The 27,933-nt window shown below is 39.3% G+C and overlaps 1 protein-coding gene across 4 annotated transcripts in view; it reads left to right on the plus strand.

The window, feature by feature from the left end:
- Positions 1-27,933, plus strand: part of LOC126355249 (uncharacterized) — an 85,024-nt gene that overhangs the window by 47,589 nt on the left and 9,502 nt on the right. For all 4 annotated transcript variants that reach the window (XM_050005531.1, XM_050005532.1, XM_050005529.1 and 1 more), the window contains 2 exons: positions 11,905-11,988; positions 26,122-26,277. In XM_050005531.1, the coding sequence (XP_049861488.1) occupies positions 11,905-11,988; positions 26,122-26,277 (240 nt within the window). The remainder of the gene's footprint in view (positions 1-11,904; positions 11,989-26,121; positions 26,278-27,933) is intronic.

Here is a 27,933-nt window from a genome sequence, read left to right on the forward strand (position 1 = left end):
TTTTTATCAGTCTCCTAGAAAATCAGATATTTCAAAAGATAACCACAAATGAAAGTTTCAAAATCATATGTTGGTACAGATACGTGGATGACATTATTTGGTAGATGAGCCAAGTGAAAAAATAGATGAACTCCATTCAGAAATAAACAAAGCTCATCAGAACATAAAATTCACACTTGAAAAAGAAATTAAAACAAATTTTCTTGACATTACAATTAAAAAAGGAAATGACAAACATACATTTAACATCTTTAGAAAACCAACAGCCACAGACACAATAATACATTCCACATCCAACCACCCCCACAGCCAGAAACTTCCAGCACTAAGACACATGTTACATAGATTAAACAGAATCCCACTCAGTAAGAGAAACTATGAACAAGAAATGAGTACAATCATGCAAATAGCTAGGAACAACGGGTATGACACACATGTAGTACACAGGCTCAATCAAAAAATATAAACACAAATATAAAACAAATGCAACATTTCCAGAATACAAAAGAACTCACAAGCTCAAAACTTACAAACACACTCAACAAACACACACAATGGCAACACCACACAGAAAAGAACCAGATGGTACACAATGACCTACACACATAAACTAACACACAGAGTTGCAAACATCCTAAAGAGACAGGGCTTCAAAATAGCATATGCGCCTGGGCAAACCCTTCAATCACACCTAAGCCAGCCAGCTACCAAGAGGGACAAATTCCAACAATCAGGAATATATAAAATTGAATAATACCGTAAAATTTCAAGACTTCTCTGGGGAGACTGTGGGGCTGCATCGCCACTGAACGTGATCTCACCACTTTTGTGTGCGACGCGATTGTAAAGGGTTGAACCACTAAAGACTGTTCAGAACCACTGGGTGAAATTTGAACGTCATCAGGAGCAGTGAAGGGTACTTATTCTTCTTCAACACTTCTGTTTTCTGCCCTCCTATGGCGTCATCACGTGGGAGGGCAATTTAAGATATGCGTGGATCAAACAGCAAAGTGTACCTCCAAACCACCACCGCCCATCCTCTCCAGTTCGGCAATACCCTCGCCGCTACCCAAGCAACTTTACTAAGCACATTATAAACAAACGTACATGTCAGGAATTTCGACAACAATTCAGCTTCTCGGCTGCTCTGGTGCCTGAAGCTAGGGATACCGCACCAAGGGATGTGGAAGGTATTCCTAACACTCGGGCGCTAGTGTAGGCTCCAGGTTGAATTGGTGTCCACTTGTATGACATGTACATTTATAACGTGCTCAGTAAATTTTCGTGGGTGGCACTGAAAGTATTGAAGAACTGCGGGGTCTTAGACGGATCCTGTGACGTTTCATTCACACTTGTAAATGTTGCACTTCGTGCGGTCACGCCACAGGAGGGAGTGGATCGGATCACGTTCAAATTTCTTCGAATGGTTTTAAACGGTTCCTAGTGTTCCCAGCCTGTACATGGGAGAAAACCTTCTGGTCTCGCTGCATTCCACAGGTGTTCAGTCGCCTTCAATGGGGATGCAGCCCCTCGATGTCCTTCTAGGAGGCTTAAAACGTTCGGTGGTGCTACAAGTGATAAAGGGTGACAAGAATGTCTTTCTGATATCGTACATAGAAATGACGTTTTTGACAGCGAAATATGTGGAAATCAACTCCCCCTGCCCCTTCCAAACAGGTAAAGGGGTGGTTTCATTGACGCCCTTTATACTACCTCGGCAACCCACAGAATATAGCTTGATTTCACCGCTGTGTGTTTTTGCTTTCACCGCACAGAGAAGGGATGGAATGTGGGTAAGTGCTGATATGACGACCTAGTTATCGTGTGAGACGTCCACGGTGGAGTTAGGCAGAATTGCGGCGAAATTTCGTGACATTGTGACATCCTTAACTGACCTTACAGCTCACAAGAACTTCTGAGCTGCAGCCTTCTTTCCGCATGTGTCGACACTTTGCTGCTCGAAGGAAGACCGAGCCCGATGGTGACGTCGCAGGGCACCATGTTTCTGCACCATTATACAGACCAAGGTTATAAGCACCTTAGGGTGAAATTTCAAACTTACGTGTCGCGGGGGACAATTACGAGGTTTCGAAAAAGTGATCCTTTAATTTTGTTGCTCTTTGTATTTCGACTCCTGGTGCATTGACACACCGTTACCGTCCGTCAAAGGAGGTAGTATATGTTACTGCGCTGTAAAGTTTGTTAGGTGTTGTCTTATTGGTAGATGTTATATATGCCACAAACGTTCATATTTTTCAACCACTTCATCATTTACGGAGCTATTTCACGTATAAACTTGTACTGCTGCGGTGAGTGTTGGTTCCGTATCTATTTTTACTATGGTGATGAACGCACTATGCTGTTGACAGCAGCTTAGCCATATTCCTATTTTCTTATTCATTATCATTACACTTAATTCTACAGTACAGTTATTTGATTTTGTATTTATAACTGCGTACTCACCTGACCAGTAGTTCTGTTCTTCCTGCCACCACTCATCATGAATTTCCAGTATATCTAACATCAATCCACCTATTTCCCTTTTTAAAGTCTCTACCTTACGTACTACATTTTCACAAAAACGTTCTGATAATCCACGTATAGCACGATGTCAATGATCTTTATCTGGAGAGGCAGAGACCGGGAGTTTCTTTTAAAATCGTTGTCCGCACTGTTCGCATTAAGGAACACGTATCAGAATAGCAGCAATCATGCACACGTATTAGGGCAGTAGCAATCATGCACGCCGGCCGGAGTGGCTGAGCGGTTCTAGGCGCTACAGTCTGGAACCGCGCGACCGCTACTGTCGCAGGTTCGAATCCTGCCACGGGCATGGATGTGTGTGATGTCATTAGGTTAGTTAGGTTTGATTAGTTCTAAGTTCAAGGGGTCTGATGACCTCAGCAGTTAAGTCCCATAGTGCTCAGAACCAATCATGCATGTCATTCCTCATTATTTCAACAGAGAATATCGTGACTAATTTTACGCTGACGGAAATGAAGAGTGTTACACTATGAAACACCTTTCCAAAACTTTGTGGTGACGTTCATCACATAACCAACGGGTGGAGAACAGAGGGATAGCCGGCCGGATTACAACCATGACTGGTTTCAGTCCGGTCAACAGAACAAATGCGTGGGCATGAAAGTGAAGCGTGGCAGAATTTTGCAAGCAAGTTTTTATATTGATGTTCAGATGTGAACATAAAATTTTATCTTTTCTCAAAAAAGCATGTTTTGAACCCAAACTTGTTCGCGTAGCATTTCGAGAGAAGGGTACCATTCACATTGGCGCGTTACCATTGAAACATTAACGCCATGGACGATGTAGTTTTGTCTTTAAGCGCTATGAGAGCTGCTGTCGCGTAACGTGACGAGATGGCCCGTGTAATTAAGCACACGAATCAGGCCTGCAGGTCACCAAAGGTTGTCGATGCGTGACGTAACGGCTCTAAGCACTGTGGCACTTGATATCTGAGGTCATCAGTCCCCTAGAACTCAGAACTACTTAAACCTAACTAATCTAAGACATCACAAACGTCCATGCCCGAGGCAGGATTCTAACCTGCGACCGTAGCGGTAGCGCGATTCCAGACTGAAGCGCCTAGAACCGCTCGGCCACACCGTCCGGCCGTGACGTAAGGGATGTTAAATGATTAAACTTTAATTCCGTTTGAATAATGTCCAAACATGTCCATCGTCAGATGGGCGAATACACTCTTGTTTCCCTTTCGGAGTGGCAGCAGACAGTCTCTGAATTTCATTTTGGTGAATTTCCTGTTGAGGCTGAAACAGATACTATAAGTTCATGAATATTGCTGACTGCAGTCTGGTATGAAAATTCGTCTTTCAATCGCCTCCCAGACAGGCTGCATGAGTGACAAATCGGGGGACCAGTCAGTGCCTCCTACGTTTCTCAAGGCATTTGTACTGTGAAATTCAGTGTGGGACCTGGCGTTATAATTTTAGAGCATGCCCTTTGGTACTTTGGTTGTATGACAACAGGCTTCACTGTTATTGTCACATGCTGGCGAGCATTCATTCTCCCTTCTAAAATTCATAGATCAGTCCTGCTGTTACCTTCAGTAGCTTCCGCAACACGAGTCCAGGAGTAGGAGAGGTGTGGGTCTCGAGAAACTCTACTTCCTGTGACCTTACACCCACGGACTCAGTGGTTTCGATCTGAGAACCACAGACAGAATCAAGATTTAAGTCTGAACGTCACAGACTGCACTGAACGTTCCAGGGACTCTCTGTCTACTACATGCAATTCTCTGTTGTCTATGGTATGGTGTCAGCGGTGTAGGGAACATACAATTCGACATTACAATCTTGTTTCCAATAATCTTTCCCGCGGTTCGAAGTGACACTCTCCCTGAAACCTTTGCCGTGATTTAAGTTTGTCATCCGTCCATTTGTATGAGTCAGTCGAATAACTATGATCTTCTGGTGTACTCGTACAGGAAGGATCCGTTCCTACTCTTCTCGTACTGTCAAACTGTGTCCATTGCGTCACAATACGTTCTGCAATCATTGCACTGCGGACAACTGCCCGTGCGATCTGTAGGTACGATGCTTCCACGTCCGTCAGACCAATGAATCCATCTCAAAGTTCGAAAGACAGTGATAACAGAACAGGAAGATCAACACCGACCTTGATGGGACTCTTAATGCAGAGCGTATGGAAAGCCCTTGGTGGGATAGAAGGTAGTTTCGGGTGATTAAACTGCTGCCTCCCGCGAAGGTCCAGTGTGGGCTGTAACGTGGTAGATACTCCAATGCATTATTGTGGAACTGATTCACGCTGGAAAACAATTTGATTCTGTTTTGGCCAGCGGGTGCAAATCTGAACTTGTAAATGGAAGAAAGACATGTAGAAGTGTTTCGACATGTAATGGATTAGAAACAGGACGTGGACAGGAAAGGTAAAGAAAATGAGACAGCCACACAGCTGATTTTATTATTACCCACAGATTACACAGTTTGTTCAATATGAGTAATGAGACATAGACGAGGTGCTCTACAGCGCCAGATTTGGTATTTCAAGCAGAAGACACCAGTGGTCTAGCCGTAGCGTCTTTGATTCATAATCAAAACGAAGTGTCAACAAAACGACTATTCACGTTGGTGCACAATGCATGAGTCTGGCAACATACCATCTGACTTTCGGGATAGCATCATCCACACAATTCCGAAGATGGCAAGAGCTGACAAGTGCGGGGATCAGCTTAACAGATCTTGCATCCAAGTTTATTACAAGAATTATATACAGAAAAATGTAAAAGAAAATTGATGATGTGCTAGATGACGATCATTTGGCTTTAGGAAAAGTAAAGGTACGAGAGAGGCAACTCTGACGTTACGGTTAATAATGGAAGCAAGGCTAAAGAAAAATCAAGACACATTCATAGGATTTGCCGACCTGGAAAAAGCGTTCGACAGTAAAAAGTTGTGCAAGATGTTCGAAATTACGAGAAAAGTAGGGGGTAAGCTATAGGGAGAGACAACAGCCAAGAGGGGACAATAAGTGTGAAATACCAAGAACGAAGTGCTCGTATTAAAAAGGGTGCAAGACAAGGATGTTGCCTTTCGCCTCTACTGTTCACTCTGTACATTGAGGAAACAATGATGGGAATAGAAGAAAGGGTCAGGAATGGAATTAAAATTAAATGTGAAAGGATATCAATGATAGCATTCGATGATGACGTTGCTATCCTGAATGAAAGTGAAGAAGAATTGCATGATCTGCTGAACTGAATGAACAGTCTAATGAGTACAGGTTATGGACTGAGAGCAAATGGAAGAAAGACAAAGGTTATGAGAAGTAGTAGAAGGGAGAACAGTGAGAAACTTAACATCAAGTTTGACGGTCACGAAACAGATGAAGGTAATGATTTCTGCTACCTAGGCAGTAAAATAAACAATGACGGACGGAGCAAGGAGGGCATCAAAAGCAAACTACCTATGGGAAAAATGGCATACCTGCCCAAGAGAAGACTATTAATATCAAATATCGGCGTTAATTTGAGGAAGAAATTTCTGGGAATGTACGTCTGGAGTACAGCGTTGTATGCATTTTATGGTAGTGAAACATGGACTGTGGGAAAATCGGAACAGAAGAGAACTGAAACATTTTAGATGTGGTGCTACAGATCAATATTGAAAATTGGGTTGACTGATATGGTAAGGAATGAGGAGGTCCTGCGCAGAATCGGAGAGGAAAGGAATATTTGCGAAACACTGACAATAAGAAGGTACAAGGTGATAGGACATACGTTAAGACATCAAGAAGCGACTTTTGTGATACTAGAGGAGCTGTAGAGGGGGGGGGGGGGGCAAGAACTGTAGAGGAAGACAGAGATTGTAATACATCCAGCAAATCATTGAGGACGCAGGTTGCAAGTGCTACTCTGAGATGAAGAGGTTGGCACAGGAGAGGAACACGTGTCAGGCTTCATCAGACCAGTCCGAAGATTGATGACCAAAGAAAAAATTCCATTGTGCATTAACGCTTAGCATGTCTACGATAATTACAGTCCACACTGGACCTCTGCGAGCAACTTCAGTTTATTTACAACCATCTGGTATTCATAGACTTCACAGAAGTCTTTGACTTTGTAGACAGGACACCAGTGACCAAAGAAAAATTAGAGAAAACCGCAAGTGAAAACGAAGTGTGGATACGAATCATAAGCGCAATCCTGGGATACAACGGAGCAATCGTGTACTTTTATATGGGCTTAAATCAACCCTCGTGCATTTGTGCGAAATCGATAAAAATTGTTTAAATCATAAAATCATTACTTATTAGCATATTTCTTCACATTTTATGTAATATGATGAAAGTCTGGTTGTTTGACAAAAGACTGCATTTCTAATGAAATTCTAAACCAATGTAATTAATTGTTAAAAGCTGAATTTTGTGCCTAAAAAATTCTGAAACCATATACTCCTTTCTATTCAAATTATTGTTATCTTTAAAGAAAACAATAAAATATACACAGTTCTACATTTTACAGTAGTTATGCACAATTCTAAAACAAAAATCAATACTTCGCAGCCAATTTATTCTTCGTTTTGGCTATCATTCGTTACAGGCGACTTCAGAATTTCTTCATAGACAAGTATCTCTTCGTCGGGCAGGTTACGTTGGTATTTTTCAATGTCTGTTATCGTATTAGACTAAATTGGAACTATTCGTGATGGGTAAACTAGCTTATCTGGAGCAGTCAGAGGGCCATGGAGGAGTCCCAGAAGCACTGTGTGACTAATAAGTCCATTGATCATCTTAATAGCTGTAATACAACCCAGTCTGATCCTACGAAAAATAAAATGTGAAAAAGTGCTGGTAGGGAAAGTTAGGTTTCCTTGTCTGCTACTCTTCTGAGTCTCTCCAGAAATTCACGTCTTCCGGTAATACAGCGACTACCATGACTTTAGTCTAATTCTAAGTAGCACCAGTTTCTTTAAAAAGGAATTTATCTTCCTCCGGACCTTTAAGAATTACGTTTCTCACGTCATACACAGTAGATATTATGGGCATTTCCTTAGTTTCTTTTCTATAATGCTGAAATCCCTATCACAGGACAAAAAACTGTGGCCCCTCACGGAGAAAGTATTGCTGTGTTTTGTTGAATTTTAAAGAAACAGTTAGGTACGACATAAATCTACTCAGGATTTGATTCTTATTTCAGCTGCTCAGTTGGAGTTCAATATATTTTTTGGGACATCTTTCATGTGATCAGTTATAAATGAGCTCACTTCATTTGGACTTTTGTTGCCTTATCTTCATGATAAACGTATACTGTGGTTTTGTCGGTCTTTGTATTGTGTAAGAAAAATAAATTAAAAGTAAGTTTCCTTAAATAAAACACATCTTACACTGGAAGTTTTGGTAGGAAGATGTTCTACATTAAATCTAAACACAAAGAAAGAATGTGGTCTTCTAGTATACCTGCTTACGATTTCTCATGTGAAGAGAAGTGTAAGATTTTATGTTCCTCTGCCTATGAAGAAGCAGCTCAATCACGGCTCTGTGCTTCGTTTATCATTTAGTCGAGGAGACTTCAGCTGCACATTTAGTTCCTCACACGTGCCACTAGCGTCTCTTCGTGTCCTTCCAAATTTGTTATTAAAACTGTCCCTGAAGGATGTCCAGTAAAAGTAACAGCTTACTTTTTCTTGAAGGTGTTTCTCAAGGAATAATTTCCATGTTCTGATGCTGATGTCAGCACTGAGTAATATCGTTTGTCCTACCTTCACAATGGCATTCTTGCCACGGGAAGGATTATGTATGATCTCGCACTAAACCATGCACTGCTCTTGGTAGGCTGTGGGAAATATGCCTCCCTCTCTTGTCGTAGAGTATTCTGCCAGCAATTTTCAGTGCTCGTAGTATTCTTATTCTCTTCACACTGACGCTAAAAACTCCTGTATATACATCGAAACACATTCTCTCTCTCTCTCTCTCTCTCTCTCTCTCTCTCTCTCTCTCTCTCTCTCTCTCTCGTAGTTCCATTAAGTAAATGATATTTAAAGCTGGCAGAATTAATCCTTGGAGCGTGATTCCTTGGATCACTCTGTTTCACATCGTAAAGAGCAATAAGCCCTTGATCATGATTTGCTGTAATATTGTGACACTGGTTGCATATACCCAGGCATTTTTCTTCTGCATTTTTCTTCTGCATTTTTTTCCAAGAAATCTTGTACCCGCTATAATAAGACATGCTTTTGTGTTATCAGTCTCAAGTAACGTAATATATGCATGAAAATACAAATTACCCTATACATACCTAAAATGAACGCATTTTGTTATATGGAGTTATATAATGTAGAATACTCTTGTAACACGACATTACAGAGATATGTTAGATAAACGCTACAGGTGAAGAATGGTCTGAATTCACTGTAGCACAGAAGCAAGGAGCTTAAAAGTGTATAGTACATTAAACATTGATTCCTTCTAAATAAACGTTTAGGACGCCAAAAAATGAAGGACACACGTTTGTAACAAAAAAAAGTCGAATTATTCACATTTTCTGTACACTGTGTTCTGCTTCAATGAGCGAACAATCACCAAACACGACTATCATCATGTGAACTGGTTACAAAATGAGATTATAGGAATCCTGGAAGTATTTAAACATTATATTGTTCCATTGTTGGTACATTTACACTGTGAAAGCTACGGAGCACGTCTGGGATTTAGGCAGTGTAATATATTATTCATGTACTAAGACAATAAAGAAAGCTACTACTTACTTGCAAGTGAATACAGTCTTTTTTTGCCGGCATACTTTTCCCTTGGCGATTCACATAGATCTCATCTCGTATCCCTACAAACTTTATTTTACTGGAATTACGACATTCCGTTTGTTTAATCTTCTCTCGCTTTTTCGAATTACAGCATTGCTCACCACACACTTCGTATATAGCTGCACCAACAGACAATAAAAGGGCTGCAGTCTGCGAGTTAATTTGTAATCTGTGAGAAACTGAAAAATATTATTACCAGTTACTGTGTTTTTTGTGAGGTATTATGGAATACTCCTCAGTCATTAATGCCAACATACGCACATTTAACAGCTTGGAAAACAATGAACAGCATTACAAACTACCTCAGTAAATGGTTTCATTGTCAACGCTGCTAGTAATTCCATTTGGTGGTGTGATTAAAAAGCATTACAGACATGCAACATATCAGTTTGTGTTTCCACGGAAATTTCATTTTCAAACGGGCGTGAATTAAAGCTCGTGGGTCTTTTCCAAAAGGCCAGTAGTCACTGAATGGTGACACTATAAAAATATTATCTTCCCTTACTTCGCAAAACACACGGCAACTAGTAATATTATTTTTCAGTATCTCATAAATTACACATTAACTCGTATACTGCAGCCCTTTTAATGTCAGTTGGGGCACCTATATATGAAGCGTGTGAGGCAATAATAAACTAAAAGCCAAAAAATTGATGGCTGATGCCAATTACAAATTAACAATCCTTCAATTTTAAAGATTTCAGCCTCCTCTCCCGATCAGCCAGTAAGTCTTCTGTTACTTATCCTTGGAGTAGAAAAAAATTGTAAGCATTCCCAAAAGAGAGGGCGCAACCTCATACGCATATGCTAATGGTATTGTAACAGGCTCAATGGACATTATAAGCTTACAAGAAACTTTAAACGTCATGGTAAATTAGGTGGACAAACTAAACTTCTAAATAAATGTGACAAAAGAGAAATGATATTGCTCAGAGCGCCTTCGGCGGCTGAGATCTCCATACGAGAGAGAAAACTGAAAACAGTACCAGATTTCAAACATCTAAGCGTCACAATACAAACTAGTGCTGAATTTTTCACAAAGCACGTAGCAAAGAAAGCAGTGAAGCAACAATGGCTATCCATAAAATAGGACACATTAACTCCCTCAGCACAGAGACAGCCTAGAGACTATTAAGGGGCAGCATCTCGCTAATACTGACTTACGGCATAGAAATCATCGGACAACGTCTCTCAGTGAGAAACCTTTCGACATTACATAGCGTAAAGGCGATCTCGTATACAAAGAAAACGATCATATTGTCCAAGGCAATTCAATCCAAAGCCGTATACACGCTTGCGAGATAATCCTTCCTCATTGAAGACCTAAGTACAAACCTGATGCTAACCAATGTCTGCGCTTCGGAAAAGTCTACTTAATATACTGAAAGAAAAAAAGAGGAGACATTCATCAAGAATTTTACAGCAGAAGTTGACCGAAAATGGCCAAAGGAAAATTTTGAGATGAGACAAGTGAGCACCAGAACGGCACTCCATGGTTTCCACCACCTTATTTGCAACAACACATCACATTGTGAAAGAAACGTAACGTACGTGTGTGTAAACTGTGTTATCGAATATGCGAACATTATTTTATATAACTCTGTAGCGAAAGTAGACGATCCATAAGTAACTATGCAAATTACAATAAGACAAATTTGTAATTTCGCATATTATTATATTTGTACGTTGGACTTGTATGGATGGTTGATATAAATGTATTATCTAATGCAGCTATAAGTACCATGTACAAGTCTTCCGGGTACGCTGTGTTGTGATCCTAAGGTTAGATGCACTCAAAAGCCATCACTTGCTCACTCTTTGCTTCATCTTAGGAATAGTTTCCTTCTGTTCTGGAATTAAGCTTACGTAAGTACAACGTTTTAACTATCGTATTCCACAGGTATAATACTGCAACAGCTGGGGCAAGGTGTTCATAGTGTCTTTCGATTTCTGGCACTGTAACATTTAATAGCACCTTTATTAAGCAACGCTAACCAAGTATTTCCGTTAGCCTTATGCTACATTTCTCTTTCTATGGAGAGTATCAATACAGTGTCTGCCTTAAATGCTGCAGCCTCTGCTGCTGACGTAAACTCATAACTGACAGTTAGTCATAATTATTCTGTATTTTTTCACAAAAACTGTGCTTATCTATCCGATTACGCCTACGTCTTAGGGCTCGTTGATCATTTAGCGGGATATTATTCGGTGCTGCACCGGCTTCTTACAGAGTGTTTTCATCCGAATTTCTTCCACCTCCCTGTTATTTTTCTCTCTTTTCTGTCTCTTGGCCATTACATTACTATCCCCCCATTTCTCCTTTATTTACAGTTAATGCATGTTCCTTTAACGTTTACCTGTATCATCCAACTTAGGGATCCCCTAAAGGAGCAGTTTTTTTTCTGGCTTTGCACAACTTTGCAGCTACGATCCTAATTAGTGACATTTTACGAAATATAGGCATAAATGTACGAAATTTGTTACCCATATTTACTGCAGCCCAGAAAAAAGCTGAAGTAAACAGATATGTTGTGGTGTAATCAACTGGGTATAAAAAAGTGAATAATTTTTATTTGTTTCAATGTTTCAGACGAGAAATGATACAAAAAGCGCCATACAACAAATTTCCCAAATCCTCAACGATAACATTCGAGATGCAGCATCAACAGAGCAGGTAACCATAATCTATTTAAGATTTGGGTCTTAAACATTAAACCAAATTATGTACATATTTAATGAAGTTATATGTCAGGAAAATTGTTCATGAATCTCCAGAACAATAGCCTATAAACTTAAGTCATAGTTATATTTTCATAGTTTTTCATAATGCTAGCTGAAATGAATTCCACATAACGAAAATGTTTTGAGACACTTTATGCAATTTTAATCTTTTAATGTCTTCATATCAGTATCTGGAACAAAGAATAGCAATACAGCTATGTAAAGATTAAATACAGTTGTTTTCAAACTATAATAACACTGTGTGTTAAGAAGTATCAAAAATTTATTCTCCATGGTGGTCCAAAGTTATGTGATGTACAAGGCTACTCCAGACTATATTATGACATGAGTATATTTCCCACATACTTTCTTCCTTGTTTAACATAGTACTTTCAGTGAAACATCTGTAATTCTAAGTTATTGTATGATAGGTTGTACCCACATCGTGCAACAACTGTATGTTTTTGAGATGCATATTAATCATGTTGAAATTCAATCCTATTAGACATAATTTCATTTTTTTAGGTATCTGTTATGAATTACATAAAAACTATAAATGTATGACTCAAGTTTATGGCCAATGTCGTGCAAATATTCAAAATATATTGCTTAAAGTTTGGCATATACATCAATTCAGTCAAGGTCATACATCCAAACACTACTTATGCCAATGGTGCAGTGCACCCTGGAGACACCTTCGGCACCTACAATGTCCATATATCATACTAAGTAGTAACAACATATCAATACAGCAAGAACATGTACCACTTTATTCCATAGACTTAGTACAAAAAGTAAGCAAAACATCATCAATGAAACAAGATGTTGGAGAAATTAAGTTACTGCTATCAACTGTGCAGCAGTGGTTTATGTGGATCACAAATTGTCTTAGTAATGTGTTGATTATTACATTAAATTATGCTCAAAAAAGACTTATTGTAGTAAACTGATACAGAGAAACACTAGAAATAATGTTAATTCATATTACAAACACATTAGCAAATAACAATTTTCACTTATGTTTAAGATTATTTAACCTTATTTTGTAAGCTATACTGTTGTACACAGCATAAACCAAAGCTCCCTGAATGATGATGACCAATATTATCACAATCATAATGAACCATTTGACATGTGCTGCACTTTCCCATCCATTATTGTCTTCAGTTCAGATATGCACACCGTTATCTTCCTTTGTATATTATAGTCACATTTAAACACATTCTTTTCCTATCTCCTTCAATCTCTTTAAGATTTTCCTTGATGCATCAGCCATCCATTCACCTGGCTGCATGTCCCACACACCCCATTTCATTTAAATTTTTGTCATAACTGCACCTTTCTTTGCATTGTGTTCCCTTGTCCATTTGAGTGATTCCCTGACTTTCTCAAATATTCTAACTGTGCACATCTTGATTGCTTACTTAGCAAAACTAGATTTTTGAGTGGTTTTAGCACTGAACGTCATTATTTATTGGTATTAGTTAAAACTATTATTAATTTCAGATTTAAACTTAGTTTTCAATATATTTTAATCTTTTTACTGAAGCCATTTTTCAGTTTAGCAAAAGTAGTCCAGGCCATATTTACTCTTTTGTATATTTTTCTCTCTATCATCATCTTGTAATCAGCTACTCTGTTTGGAAGCTCATCACATTGAACTATGGATACTTTTGTAGATGTGTTTGTTGTACATTATGTTAGTCTCATAACAGATTTTCTGCTCTAATTTAAACTTTTATTTTTGCACATATTTAAGTTTTCTTGCTCCAGTTGCAAGCAGTATATTCTGAACACCAGAACGAAAAAAAATCGCATGTATTCCATCAACCCACAGTTATTACTTGTCCTCCAGGATTAAGAATAGTTCTGGCTAAATTAAAATCTTTATCTGACACCCCTTAAAATATTTCACGTGTATGTAGTCAGCATTAATTACACATTTCTGACATGAAAATAAAAACTCCTTTGAACTGATAAATCTATTTGTCCCACATGAGAGGAAGATTTTATGCGGCACAAATTTTAAGGCATTAATGTATGTTAATCTGTTAATGCTATTTAGTACATGCATTTCTACCTGACCTATGAAAAGTCAAACCATATAACCTCAAATCAAAGATTATTCCGTCTGTTGGGTATTATCATATCCATATCATATCATTATCTCTATAACTTAAAACCATTCATGAATTCTTTATTGGCCAGCCAGAGTGGCTGAGCAGTTCTAGGCATTTCAATCTAGAACCACGTTGCTGCTATGGTCACAGGTTTGAATCCTGCCTCAGGCATCGATGTGTGTGATGTTGTTAGATTAATTAGGTTTAAGTAGTTGTAAGTTCTAGGGGACTGATGACCTCAGATGTTAGGTCCCATAGTGCTCAGAGCCATTTGAACCATATGAACTCTTCGTTGATATATTTGTATACTCTACAGACATAATGTGTCTCTTTCCCATATTTAATATTGACGTATTGTGGCCAGATTTAAGCAAAGAGCTGAACGAAGTATGGAACACAGAGGTGAATCCCATTATTTAACACTGATAACAAGTAAACTACTATTTGTCCCACTAATATGTGAATGGAACCATAGGCAATTTGTTTGGTTTTCAACTTTCAATTGGATGTCGTTCCACAGAGAAGTGCTGAATATACACATTTAACTCCAATAACTTACATTTATTATCAGAAGTATTCCCTGGTTGTTATAGTTAAATAGTCGTCCATTTCCTACTGCTCTGTTAGAATGATAAACAACTGTAATATTACATGCCTGATTTCACGCAAGAGTACACAGCACTCCTGTGTGCAACACTTCATAAACATTGCCGCAACCTTCTTGTCATTGTCATCCAAAAGTAACTGTGAAAATTGCATGGTAGTTATATATAGGAATGAACACACTAAATATTTAGGGGTATATATGAATCAAAAATCTAACTGATACAACAAAACAGATAAACATGTTGAGACAGCCAAAAACAGATTTATTGTATGGAAGTGATTAGCTGGTAGTAAATGGAGATGTTCAAGGACTGTACATAACAAAACTTACAGAACTTACAAAAGACAAATTTTAACATACGTTAGTGTAGCACTTATTACAGCTACTACTGGAAATGTCAATAGCTTAGAAAAAATCCAGAGCCATAGTTAAAAACTACAGCTGGTTGAGTAAAGTCAGCAGTCTTATTAGCTGTGATAATTCTTACTGGATTAGAGCCTACTGCAACATCCTGTTGGAAACACACATTAACCTCAGCCAAAGAGTGGAACACAAGATCAAAAAGTGAACTGCTGATTTTTGGCACTTTTCCCACTCTCTCAAACTGTGCTTACTAAGTTGCAATACCATTTACACTTAATGGGTAATTATAAAAAATTTGAACATAAATTAATGAAAGCATTGGAAACAATAACGCCGAGACACTCAAGATCTATGGCTCAACATCTATGCAGATGGTTCATTAATGGAAGAAGAAAAGAAATGATATTGCAGTTTACAGCAAAACTTTCTCATTCTCTTAAGCTTTAGGATTGCACCACTCGATTTTTTTGGTGAAATAGAAGTCATCAGTGCTGTAAATAGGTCAGCTAAACAATTATTTACACACATTAGAGAACGCCGTTTTATTTTGTGATTCCAGAGCAGCAATGTAGGCAGTTATCAACTCTTAAGATCCAGAAATCCTTTCCAGTTAAAGTAAGTGCAGAAGTAATTAAATATTTACAACAGAAGAAATAGATAAGTGCACTTGAGGTGGTACCACCTTACAGGAGGTTAAACTGTAATGAGAATGCATATCTTCTAGCCTAAAAGCTCACAAAATTAAACAATCTGGGAAAACTAACATGTTGTGTATTGTAGCTAAACATTTTAATGTTTTGCACAAAAACAACGAAGTGCAGTGTGAAAATCTTGAAATAAATTGTTGTGGGTTCATAACTAATCAGAAATTCATGCACTCTGTCCTAAAGACAAAGTGTTCAACATTTTTAAAATTTCAGTTATAGAAAAACTGATGTACTCAAATATCAACTGGTTAAAATAATACAGTCTTTTAATTGGTTATATTAGCTGTTTCTCCTCCTTGTATTTGGTATCAACAAGTACGTAAGTTTTCCGGAGAAAATTTGTAACTAATATAGCATTTGTAGTAGTATAATAGTATCCTCCTCAATAACCAAGTTACTGTTTTTATCAATATGAATCCCTACCACACAAATATTTTCCACAAATATGTTTGTTTCCTTGCTTTATGTAATTTACATAATTTCACTTCCACACAATTCTAACAAGATTTTGTAACGAATACCATTTCCAACTTTTCCAGTGTCCATATTACATTTTAACACATGTTGTATATTAAGCAATCCAAGTCCTCTTGTTCCATGTTAATATATTGAAAATAGTATATTTATTTATTGGCAGAAATATTTCTTTGTAGCTACTAAATTTTTCTTCTTCCTGAAGGTCCATCTTAATTTACATCATGCATATATGAATTATTAATTTTCCTTCCTTTCATCTTCCTCAATCATATATATTTGCATGTCATTGTTATGTCTTATCTCCATTATTATAGATTTAACTATAGGTAGTGTTAACTATCCTCTCTTTAATCAGGAACATGTCTTATATTTCACTTGATACTTTAATCTATAAGCTGCTCACTACACTTTATTTCAGTCTTTTCCTGTTTATATTTTTGTAACATACTGGATGTGTTACAGACTACAATCCTTTATGAGGAAAATCCACACCACAGATTTGCAATATTGTTGTTGTGGTCTTCAGTCCTGAGACTGGTTTGATGCAGCTCTCCATGCCACTCTATCCTGTGCAAGCTGCTTCAACTCCCAGTACCTACTGCAATCTACATCCTACTGAATCTGCTTGGTGTATTCATCTCTTGGTCTCCCTCTACGATTTTTACCCTCCACACTGCCCTCCAATACTAGATTGGTGATCCCTTGATGCCTCAGAGCATGTCCTACCAACCGCACCCTTCTTCTAGTCAAGTTGTCCCACAAACTACTCTTCTCCCCAATCCTTTTCAATACTTCCCCATTAGTTATGTGATCACCCATCTAATCTTCAGAATTCTGTAGCACCACATTTCGAAAGCCTCTATTCTCTTTTTGTCCAAACTATATATCGTCCATGTTTCACTTCCATACATGGCTACACTCCATACAAATACTTTCAGAACCGACTTCCTCACACTTAAATCTATATTCGATGTTAAATTTCTCTTCTTCAGGAACGCTTTCCTTCCCAATGCCAGTCTACATTTTATATCCTCCCTACTTCGACCATCATCAGTTATTCAGCTCCCCAAATAGCAAAAATCCTTTACTACTTTAAGTGTCTCATTTCCTAACCTAATTCCCTTCGCATCACCCGACATAATTCGACTACATTCCATTATCCTCGTTTTGCTTTTGTTGATGTTCATCTTATATCATTGTTTCAAGACACTAATCATTCCGTTCAATTGCTCTTCCAAGTCCTTTGCTGTCTGACAGAAATACAATGTCATTGGCGAACCTCAAAGTTTTTATTTTTTCTCCATAGATTTTAATACCTACTCCGAATTTTTCTTTTGCTTCCTTTACTGCTTGCTCAATATACAGATTGAATAACATCGGAGAGACGCTACAACCCTGTCTCACTCCCTTCCGAACCACTGCTTCCCTTTCATGCCCCTCAACTCTTATAACTGCCATTTGGTTTCTATAGAAATTGTAAATAGCTTTTCGCTCCTTATATTTTACCCCTGCCAACTTCAGAATTTGAAAGACAGAATTCCAGTCAACACTGTCAAAAGCATTCTCTAAGTCTACAAATGCTAGAAACATAGATTTCACTTTCCTTAATCTAGATTCTAAGATAAGTCGTATGGTCAGTATTCCCTCACGTGTTCCAATATTTTTACGGAATCCAAACTGATCTTCCCAAGGTCGACTTCTGCTAGTTTTTCCATTCGTCTGTAAATAATTTGTGTTAGTATTTTGCAGCTGTGACTTATTAAACTGATAGTTCGGTAATTTTCACGTCTGTCAACACCTGCTTTCTTTGGGATTGGAATTATTATATTCTTCTTGAAGTCTGAGGGTATTTCGCCTGTCTCATACATCTTGCTCACCAGATGGTAGAGTTTTGTCATGACTGGCTCTCCCAAGGCCGTCAGTAGCTCTAATGGAATGTTGTCTACTCCCGGGGCCTTGTTTCGACTTAGGTCTTTCAGTGCTCTGTCAAACTCTTCACGAAGTATCATATCTCCCATTTCATCTTCATCTACATCCTCTTCCATTTCCATAATATTGTCCTCAAGTACATTGCCCTTTTGTAGACCCTTTATGTTCTCCTTCCACCATTCTCCTTTCCCTTCTTTACTTAGAACTGGGTTTCCATCTGAGCTCTTTATGTTCATGCAAATGGTTCTCTTATCTCCATATGTGTCTAATTTTCCTGTAGGCACTACCTATCTTACCCCTAGTGAGATAAGCCTCTACATCCTTACATTTATCCTTTAGCCATCCCTGCTTAGCCATTTTGCACTTCTTGTCGATCTCATGTTTGAGACGTTTGTATTAACTTTTGCCTGCTTCATTTACTGCATTTTTATATTTTCTCCATTCATCAATTAAATTCAATATTTCTTCTGTTACCCATGGATTTCTACTAGCCCTCGTCTTTTTACCTACTTGATCCTTTGCTGCCTTCACTACTTCATCCCTCAAAGCTACTCATTCTTCTTCTACTGTATTTCTTTCCCCCATTCCTGTCAATTGTTCCCTTATGCTCCCTCTGAAACTCTGTACAACCTCTGGCTTTTTCAGTTTATCCAGGCCCCATCTCCTTAAATTCCCACCTTTTTGCAGTTTCTTCAGTTTCAATCTACAGTTCATAACCAATAGATTCTGGTCAGAGTCCACAAATGCCCCTGGAAATGTCTTACAATTTAAAGCCTGATCCCTAAATCTCTGCCTTACCATTATATAATCTATCTGAAATCTGCCAGTATCTCCCGGCTTCTTCCATGTTTACAACCTTCTTTTATGATTCTTGAACGAAGTGTTAGCAATGATTAAGTTGCGCTCTGTGCAAAATTCTACCAGGTGGCTTCCTCTTTCATTTCTTACCCCCAATCCATAATCAACTATTACATTTCCTTCCTTCCCTTTTCCTACTACCGAATTCCAGTCACCTATGACTATTAAATTTTCGTCTCCCTTCACTATATGAGTAACTTTTATTTCATCATATATGTCTGCAATTTCTTCGTCATCTACAGAGCTTGTTGGCATGTAAACTTTTACTACTGTAGTAGGCATGGGCTTCGTGTCCATCTTTGCCACAATAATGCGTTCACTATGCTGTTTGTAGTAGCTTACTCGCATTCCTATTTTTTTATTTATTATTAAACCTACTCCTGCATTACCCATATTTGACTGTATTTATAACCCTGTATTCACCTGACCAAAAGTCTTTTACCTCCTGCCACCAAACTTCACTAATTCCTACTATATCTAACTTTAACCTATCCATTTCCCTTTTTAAATTTTCTAACCTCCCTGCCCGATTAAGGGATCTGACAATCCACAGTCCAATCTGTATAACGCCAGTTTTCTTTTTCCTGATAACGACGTCAACTTGAGTAATCCCTGACCGGGGATCCGAATGGGGCACTATTTTATCTCCATAATATTTTACCCAACGGGATGCCATCATCATTAACCATACAGTAAAGCTGCATGCCTTTGGGAAAAATCATGGCTGTAGTTTGCCATTGCTTTCAACCGTTTGCAATACCAGAACAGCAAGGCCGTTTTGGTTATTGTTAGAAGGCCAGATCAGTCAATCATCCAGACTGTTGCCCCTGCAACTACTGAAAAGGCTGCTGCTCTCTTCAGGAACCATGCGTTTGTCTGGCCTATCAACACATACCCCTCCGTTTTGGTTGCACCTATGGTATGGCTATCTGTATTGCTGAGGCATGCAAGCCTCTCCACCAATGGCAAGGTCCATGGTTCATGGGGGGAGGAGATTTGCAGTAGTTTTCCTCAAATTCACTGGATAATATACTTGTTCATCATTATCTGTGTCATCTGCTTCCTTCACATTGTTATAGAGTTTTCCCCTGTACTGTACGTAACCATTGTGTTCAATATTTTTCCACATTGATGTAGTTAACATTTTTTTCCATTGGGGTAGCTGAAATTAAAGCTTTCACTGTTCAACAATAGCCATTAACTCATTTCCCACCACACACCAGTTCTTCCATATAATATTTCATGATTTCTTTGTTTACATTCCTCTCAAAGCCATTCATGGTTTATTTCATTGTAATTTCTATTACTTTTTTTGTTAAATTATTTGTACTGTTGGCTGGTAGCCTGAATGTTTTCAGGTTAATTATTTCCTGCTTCTTCAATATTTTGCAAAAATAATGAACAATTTGCAAAATTCTTTTGACCTTATACCTTACGTTGAATAAGCTTTTAGTCTTTGCAAAAGAGATCTAAAGTGCTGTATTACTTAACACCAAACAATATGTCAATGATTACAAGGCAGCCAGACCTGCAGCCCACCCATTGTCGGGTAAAACAGTGGTGTTTACTGCCACACTCACACATTCTGTCTCATTAAATGCCCTTCTGCAACACATGAAAACTACATAAATTCCATTCATGGCGAGAGTGGTTCAATTACTCAAAACAAATGATTTAACTTTCAATTTGAAAGCTGTATGTCGAAATATTCGGGGGTTAAGATGCGCACCTTTGCTTCAAGGTTAAACAGATCAGCAAACAATATGACAATGGTAAAGCTTACTTCAAAGCAACCAGCATCATAATTTCAATTGGCAACCAAGGTGCGACTGGATGCCAACCTGTCCCTCCTGACAATTTCATTTTGACTAAAGCCTTGGCGACAGTTAGCTGCTAATATTTTCAAAGTTAAAGTGATTGTCAGTTATTAAGACCGCTGGGAAGGAATGTCTTAAAACATTACTTGTGAACACTTATTACAAGGCAACTCACTCAATGGAACCACGAGATCCAGCTAAAATACACCAATGACCAGGTCTTTCAAACACGGAAACGAATAGCTTAGTACAACAGGTTGTCCAGATTGTAACTAATGACAGAAATGAGGTTACAACAAAGAATTAAACTGGTTAACGGCTAACTCTAACCACAAGGTCTCTGTTTTGTTTTACGGCAATCGGTGCCTTAGTAAAATTGTACCGGCTGTATTTACGACCAACAACTTATTAATTAGAATATTAATGATCGGGTACAACCAGAAAGGAAAGACCATATAGTAGCGGGGCAAATTTTCAAAAGACAACTAGTGTTTTAGTACAATACTACTGCCTACATTTACTACCAAAGAGGCGACCGCTCAAAACTCTAAGGGTCGGGTACAAACCAAAAAATAAGCAGACCAGTTAGACAATGAAACAAACCACCATGAAGATTACAGCATGTTACTCCCCTTTATCACCAAGCAGTTCCATGGATCCACGGTGCGTCGCAGCGATTACTGAGTGGTGGCGATGAAAGCCAGATAGAAGAGGCAGCCAGGCCACGAATGTTGCCAACCAACCAACGGGATGTCGGCTGGCTGACTGTAGTCGTCTCTGACCCCTATCAAGTATTCCGGTGTCTTCGCTCTGCACAGGCCGTCCTTGCGCAGCTCGTGGCTTCAGCCGCTCTGACCTTGAGACCACCTGTTGTCGCAACGCTACCACCAATCCACAAACTTCGTGTCTCCTCCTCGATCCAGCGAACCCCGTACATATATCGGCAAGCAAAGACCTAAGGACGCAACCAGCATATACCAATTCTTCCTCATACATATTGGCAATGGAGCCTCACGAGGGATAGTAGATACTAGACCTGTGCCAGTGGGTCCAGACAAAACAGTTTGCTAACTCAATGGTGCCACGGCTCATTAGCTTCTTCAAATATAAACATGTGAGAGCATTACTTGTTTAAAAGCCAGTGTTTGGTCCATCTTCCCAGTACTGCTTCTGAAGTAATACGTCGGACAGAATAATTACCTTATAAACAAATTTACTTGCCCATGGCCACAAAGTGCTCTGCACTCGCGGAATACACAGGACTATGCGAAACCTACGTTGTGGTTGGAGGGTGCAAATGTGGACTGGATACTACATACCTTAAGAGTTTTCCCTCCCTCTTCAATGTGTTTCTCTACTCTCCCCTCCAAGTTTCTTCCTTCCTCATACTTATACCTGTCCCTCCCTCTCATGACAATTTTCAATATCTCTATCTCAACTACTATACTGTGAAATGGGCTTACACTGTAATACCACCTAAGGGTGAATTACGGAAGGCGTGGACCAAAGGGATTTGAGGCACTTCATTCACTCTTTATTTTTTTTAAACACACCTCTTTATTAATAACATTGATAATACTTTTAAAAGGAAACAACACAACAGGACTTGTAAATCGCCTAACTGCATAAGTGAACTACTAAAAGTAATCGTTAATATGTTTAGGAACACAATTAACTTCAACTCACAAATAGCATTTAGTTGTTTACTGCTTAATTAAATGTCTGCTCAAAGCAATTTCCCCACATAATCAACACAACTTTAAACCAGACTTCCATACACTTCCTTGCTATTAAACGTCTGCATAAGTTAATGGCCATACATAGTAACCTCTGAACAACAATTCAGTTGACTTAAAAAAACAACCACTTAAACATGTTTACAGAATTTTGGGAAAGAAATGCATGTACACCTGTTTAGCAAATGAACCACTTTCGGCCTGAGCCACCAACAACATAAGTCGTTCTCATTACCCACATAGAGCCACTCCGAGGTACTGGAAGCAAAACGTAAGTCTTCCATGTGAACACCAAAGGCACGGTTTCCCAGACTGCAAACCGTAAGAAACCAGTCAACACGCTCCAGCCACCAAGTACAGGAAGGCGTCAGGCTAGTAAAGAACGCCCGCGACGGTGGGCGGGCGCGACTACGTAACTGCTTGCCACAGTGGCTCGGTTCCTCCCGCAGCCTCTGCGAAGTCCGATGGCGAAATTAATGAAATTAGCACCACCTGTGACACAAAGGGCAAGCAGTTCACCAACATAATAAGGACATAAATTATTTGCATATACAACGTGTCCAAAACAGTTGTCTATCCACTACTTCCAGCACCTCAGAGGACACCACTTAACACAGTGAATTCAGAGTTATCTGAACATACCGGGGAATTTGAGCAAAACCACATAAACTTCCTTTGCATGAGCACACTACGCTTAAGATAAGGAGTACTAACTTAACACACTGATTTCAGAGTCATCTAAACAAACTGCGCAATCCGCGCAAAGCCACATAAACTTACTGCATGAGCGCACTACGCTTAAAATGGGGAGTATTAGCTTAACACAACATACAACTTCTAAATCTCCAAGTGACTGGCCGGGACTTGTGAAATGGATCTACCAACATATCATCATGGCCAATAAAATGCCTCCGCTCTCCACTTTCGAGGCACAAATAGGATATGTCCTGCAACACACTGATTAAAATATCTAGAACAGTGTTCGTTGCAAGATTAACACTCAATGTCACAGGAAAACAATCAGAAACAGACATCGGTTCGTTACAATAAACGCACAAATTACGTGGGTGAAAAATACAACCAAGTCAGTGGCACACGAGAAGGTCAGTAACAGTAAGGCCCTTTATCATATTCCCCTTTCAGAGGGGCGTAAAACAGTAGCACATAAGCAGAAAAGTATGAATGCATTGGAGCAATTCAGTGACTGACAACAACTAAGTTTTTAAATGCAGAACACAAGTCCTCACAGGGTAAACGCAGCCCTAAGCAATGGACTTCTAATAGTAAGGTCAAGCGTGCAAAGCACACTGCTCAATAAATGCACCACAACGGCAAGCACACTCAGTAATCGCCAGAACGATAGACACAGAACAAAATGCTGCTTGTATCCAAACCAACTGCGCTCGCAATGGTATCACATCAGTCACAGAGCCATAGAGACGAGAATGTAGTCAGTAGAAGCAAACGGTAAATCCATCGTAAACAAGGAAGCAGCATGTTCCCGACAGCATCGGCGCCTCTACCCACCAAGTCCGCCGCGAACGCCCAAACGCAATGAGGTAACGTGGAAAACTTTCCTCTTGCCACCACACACGGCGTCGCCAGACACGGCTTCACGCTTGGCGCACTACTGCCTATCTCACTGTTTCTGCTCGCCCTCCAGAATCCAACTACTCGACTGTCACAGGTGCCTCACCGACTTCCCCCACGAGGGGGCGCCACTTCTCCTTTCCTCCGCGATACAGCGGTAATATTATACGCGGTACGTTCGATAGATCAAACCCGAGCCGCCACGGCTCATACTGCAATCAGATTTATCAGGTTTCCTGAAGTCTCATAGCGCCTTCCCCATTTTCCACGTATTCTCGATTTTATTTAAGCGTGTGCTTCGCGCAGAATATGCCGAGTGCTACAAATAACGGATTTTCAGGAAAATTGATGTGCAATATACACACGAACAAGCCATCCGCGTGTAAGCTGACATAGTCGAGAAAACACTATAAGTAAATGAGCGGCTCTACAGAAATCATGGGACCAATAATTTTCTGAATTTGCAAAATAACGTAAATGTAAAACACCTTCAATTTTCAGACCAACGATAATGAATTTTCTTAAGTGCTTAAAGGGGAAAAACAAGTTGTGAAAATTTCCTTTTAGCAAGTGCGTGGACAGAATCAGCTCTAATAAAGTAAATCGTCCATACTGCAAAAATACTTAAAATTTCGTGATTGTCTACTAATGTCCTGAAATTAGGTTTGTTTTTGTGATTCATACCACGGTTTTACTATCTGTAATTATCAAGGCAAATCAGACAAAGGCAGTTTATGACATTTTCAATAGTCACGAAGATTTCTTTTCTGTATAGAATTACTACCTCTTTATTTATGTTTAAATTTCTTCTTCTGTTCCACGAGAATATTGTTTCTTTGCTGTGTGGTTAGTTTGATTTCCGTCGTGTGGTTTAAACACAGGTGCCAACCGACCAAGGTTCAAATTCCTGTCTACATATCCCTAGAGAAGTTACGTGTTGTCTATGGAAGCAGCAGTTTAAGAAAATGCCGAAATGTTTCCTTAGAAGGGCTGCTGCCGATTTGCTTCCAAAACCAAGTCCCGCTGAACTAGTGGTTCTCTTCATCGAGTGATCAGACAGCTTAACTATTGCTGCGCCAGTATCACTGGGCATGTAAGGTAACTGTATTAGGAGGGGACGTTCATGAAAAAGACACATTATTTAAAATATTCACAAAATGCACCATTTTCAAGCTACAGTAATGAAATTTTGTACCACGTTTTACATGAAATTAACAGATTTACTGTTGAGTTTCTAGGATTACACGTATTTGACTTTTTGAGGAATTAAAAAATTCTATTTCCAAAGAATATAATATAAGGACATTTTCGTCAGAAACTGTTCAAAGAGATTTCCATAATTTTTTTTAGTTTAACCTGGTTGCAAATAGTAAACTTCGCTCGGGAGGCTTTTTTGAATATAACGACTAGGAGAATTTAAATACATTTTTAATTTTAATACTGCAAGTATAATGAATTCATGCAAAATTCCGAGCACTTTGCCCCATACATCATTTGATGCTGAAAATTACAAAACTTGCTCTCCAGACAAAATTTATTAAGTTTATAGAAATAACTGCACAAAATTTCACAATTATAGCCTTCATAGACTCATAAACTTGAAAAAAAAACGTAATTTTCACGAAATGCTATTTAAAGTTCAACCTAAAGTTTTTTTTATTATGTCACTTATTGTCCATGACTTCTTTCCTCTTAAATAAAAAAAATTAATTGGAAAGTGATATTTTCGGTCAATTTCATGAACGTTCCTCCTTAAGCATAAGCACACAAATGGCTCAACATATCAGCGGTCATTCTCTGCTCGTTGCGCTACCATATCGTCAATGCGTATCGCTGTTACAACTACCACACGCAGTTAACACGTTCCACTGTTGTTCTGCAGCCTCCCCCTCAGAGCACGCCGGCGGACGAGGGCGGCGACAACATGACAACCACCACGGAGTACGTGCTGACGCGCCAGGAGCTGCTGAGGATCGCGCGTCTCAACATCCGCGGGCTTGTGCGGCTCTTCAATCAGGAGGTCGACATTGCTGTCAACGTAAGTCTCGGTCCACTGCTCATCTCTGTTGGGTGTAGAATACCATCCGAATACACTATCTCATCCATACTAGTGGACATTAATATGATCTGTGTCCACTCTCGTTTTTATATGGCTTGAACTCTTCTGGGGGACACCAACAGTTAGGTGTCTGAATGTCTATGCAGGAAGGGCCGCCCATTATTCCTCAAGGCAGAAGGTAATGATCGTGAACGGTGGAGCCCAGAACGAAGTCGACGTCCTGACTCATGACACAGATGTTCTATTGTGTTCTGGCCGGGACTCTGGGCAAGAGAAGCCACTATACGAATGTTACTGTCCAGAGTCCATTGCTTCACATATGTTGTTTTGAGGCAGAGTGCATCGTCATGCTGATACAGTCACCCTCTCCGAACTGTTCATGTACTGTATGCAGCACGCAATTCTGTAAAATGTTTTCTTATCCTTTTGCATCAGGGTCTTGTTAATCACGAAAAACAACCCTGTACTGTAACGTGATCTCCTCTGTATTTCACTACCGGCACTGCTCACGATAGCAGATATAGTTTTCCAAGGCATTCACCAAATTCAAACCCCTCCGTCAGTTTGTCAAAGGATACAGCTTGATTCATCACCTCAAACCACTCGTTTACAATATTCCACAGTCGAGTGGCGTCTCTTTTTACGCCACCTCCAAGTCGTTTGTTATTGGCTACCGAAACTTTAGACAAGAGATAATCGACTACACTCATTCTGCTAGCCGGGGAGCACTTAGGAAGTCACGAGTGGTTCCTTCTGCTGATTACATGCAAGTTTTTGCAATCACATTTTGCAATACTCTACGGGCCCTGTCCTTCTGTACAGGAGATCTACCTGTTGTTGTTTTAACTGTGGTTGCTTCCTCGTGTTGTATTTCACAGCCTCATCGCCCACATTCGGCTGGGGCGGCTTTACAAGGGTAGAAGCGTCCTTGGTAAGTTTCTGATTCAGATGACACTCAATGGCTAGCCTGCACTCGAAGTCGCTGAACTCTTCTGGCCGACCGATTCCTTTATTACAATTATAAACCAACTGATTACCACTTAACACAAGTGATTCTCCTTCTTCTTTGCCGTAGCCTTTATTACTTTTTCTAAGGAGCCGGCTATTTACGGATTCGGAAGAATTTATTAGCAGTCACACAATTCTCCGCATCTCGTTCTACAATGGTGGTCCCAGCTCGTAACACATAGTGGTTACTTCCGCATTACATAGTGGTGTCCGAATACCTCTGACGTTCATCCAGGAGATTGAAACTGATGTCGACGTAAATCGAGCCCCAGATTTCGTCTCATATGGGCGTAGATTACCATAAAGTATTCCCCACAGTTACACGCACTTCCACCTCCAAGATAACACATAAAAGCAATTTTTCCTATTGGTGTCTGATTGTTAGTTTTGCGTTTAGCACCGAAGGATTTAATGAGACAGTCCTGTAGTGTCTTAGCTTCTTTTGGGATTATACAACAGAGCAAAATTGATTCAATAATTCCATACGCACGGTTGCTACATAGTAGTTCATGTTCCGATAGTATCAATTTAGTGCTTATCAACTCAGATACTTACCAGTTCAATGCAAGTCAAAATGCTTTTAAGAGAGTCACTCGATCTACAGATTAATAATACTGATCTTCTTGC

This window comes from Schistocerca gregaria, chromosome 3, assembly GCF_023897955.1.
Source record: "Schistocerca gregaria isolate iqSchGreg1 chromosome 3, iqSchGreg1.2, whole genome shotgun sequence".
In the NCBI taxonomy this organism is placed as follows: Eukaryota; Metazoa; Arthropoda; class Insecta; order Orthoptera; family Acrididae; genus Schistocerca; species Schistocerca gregaria.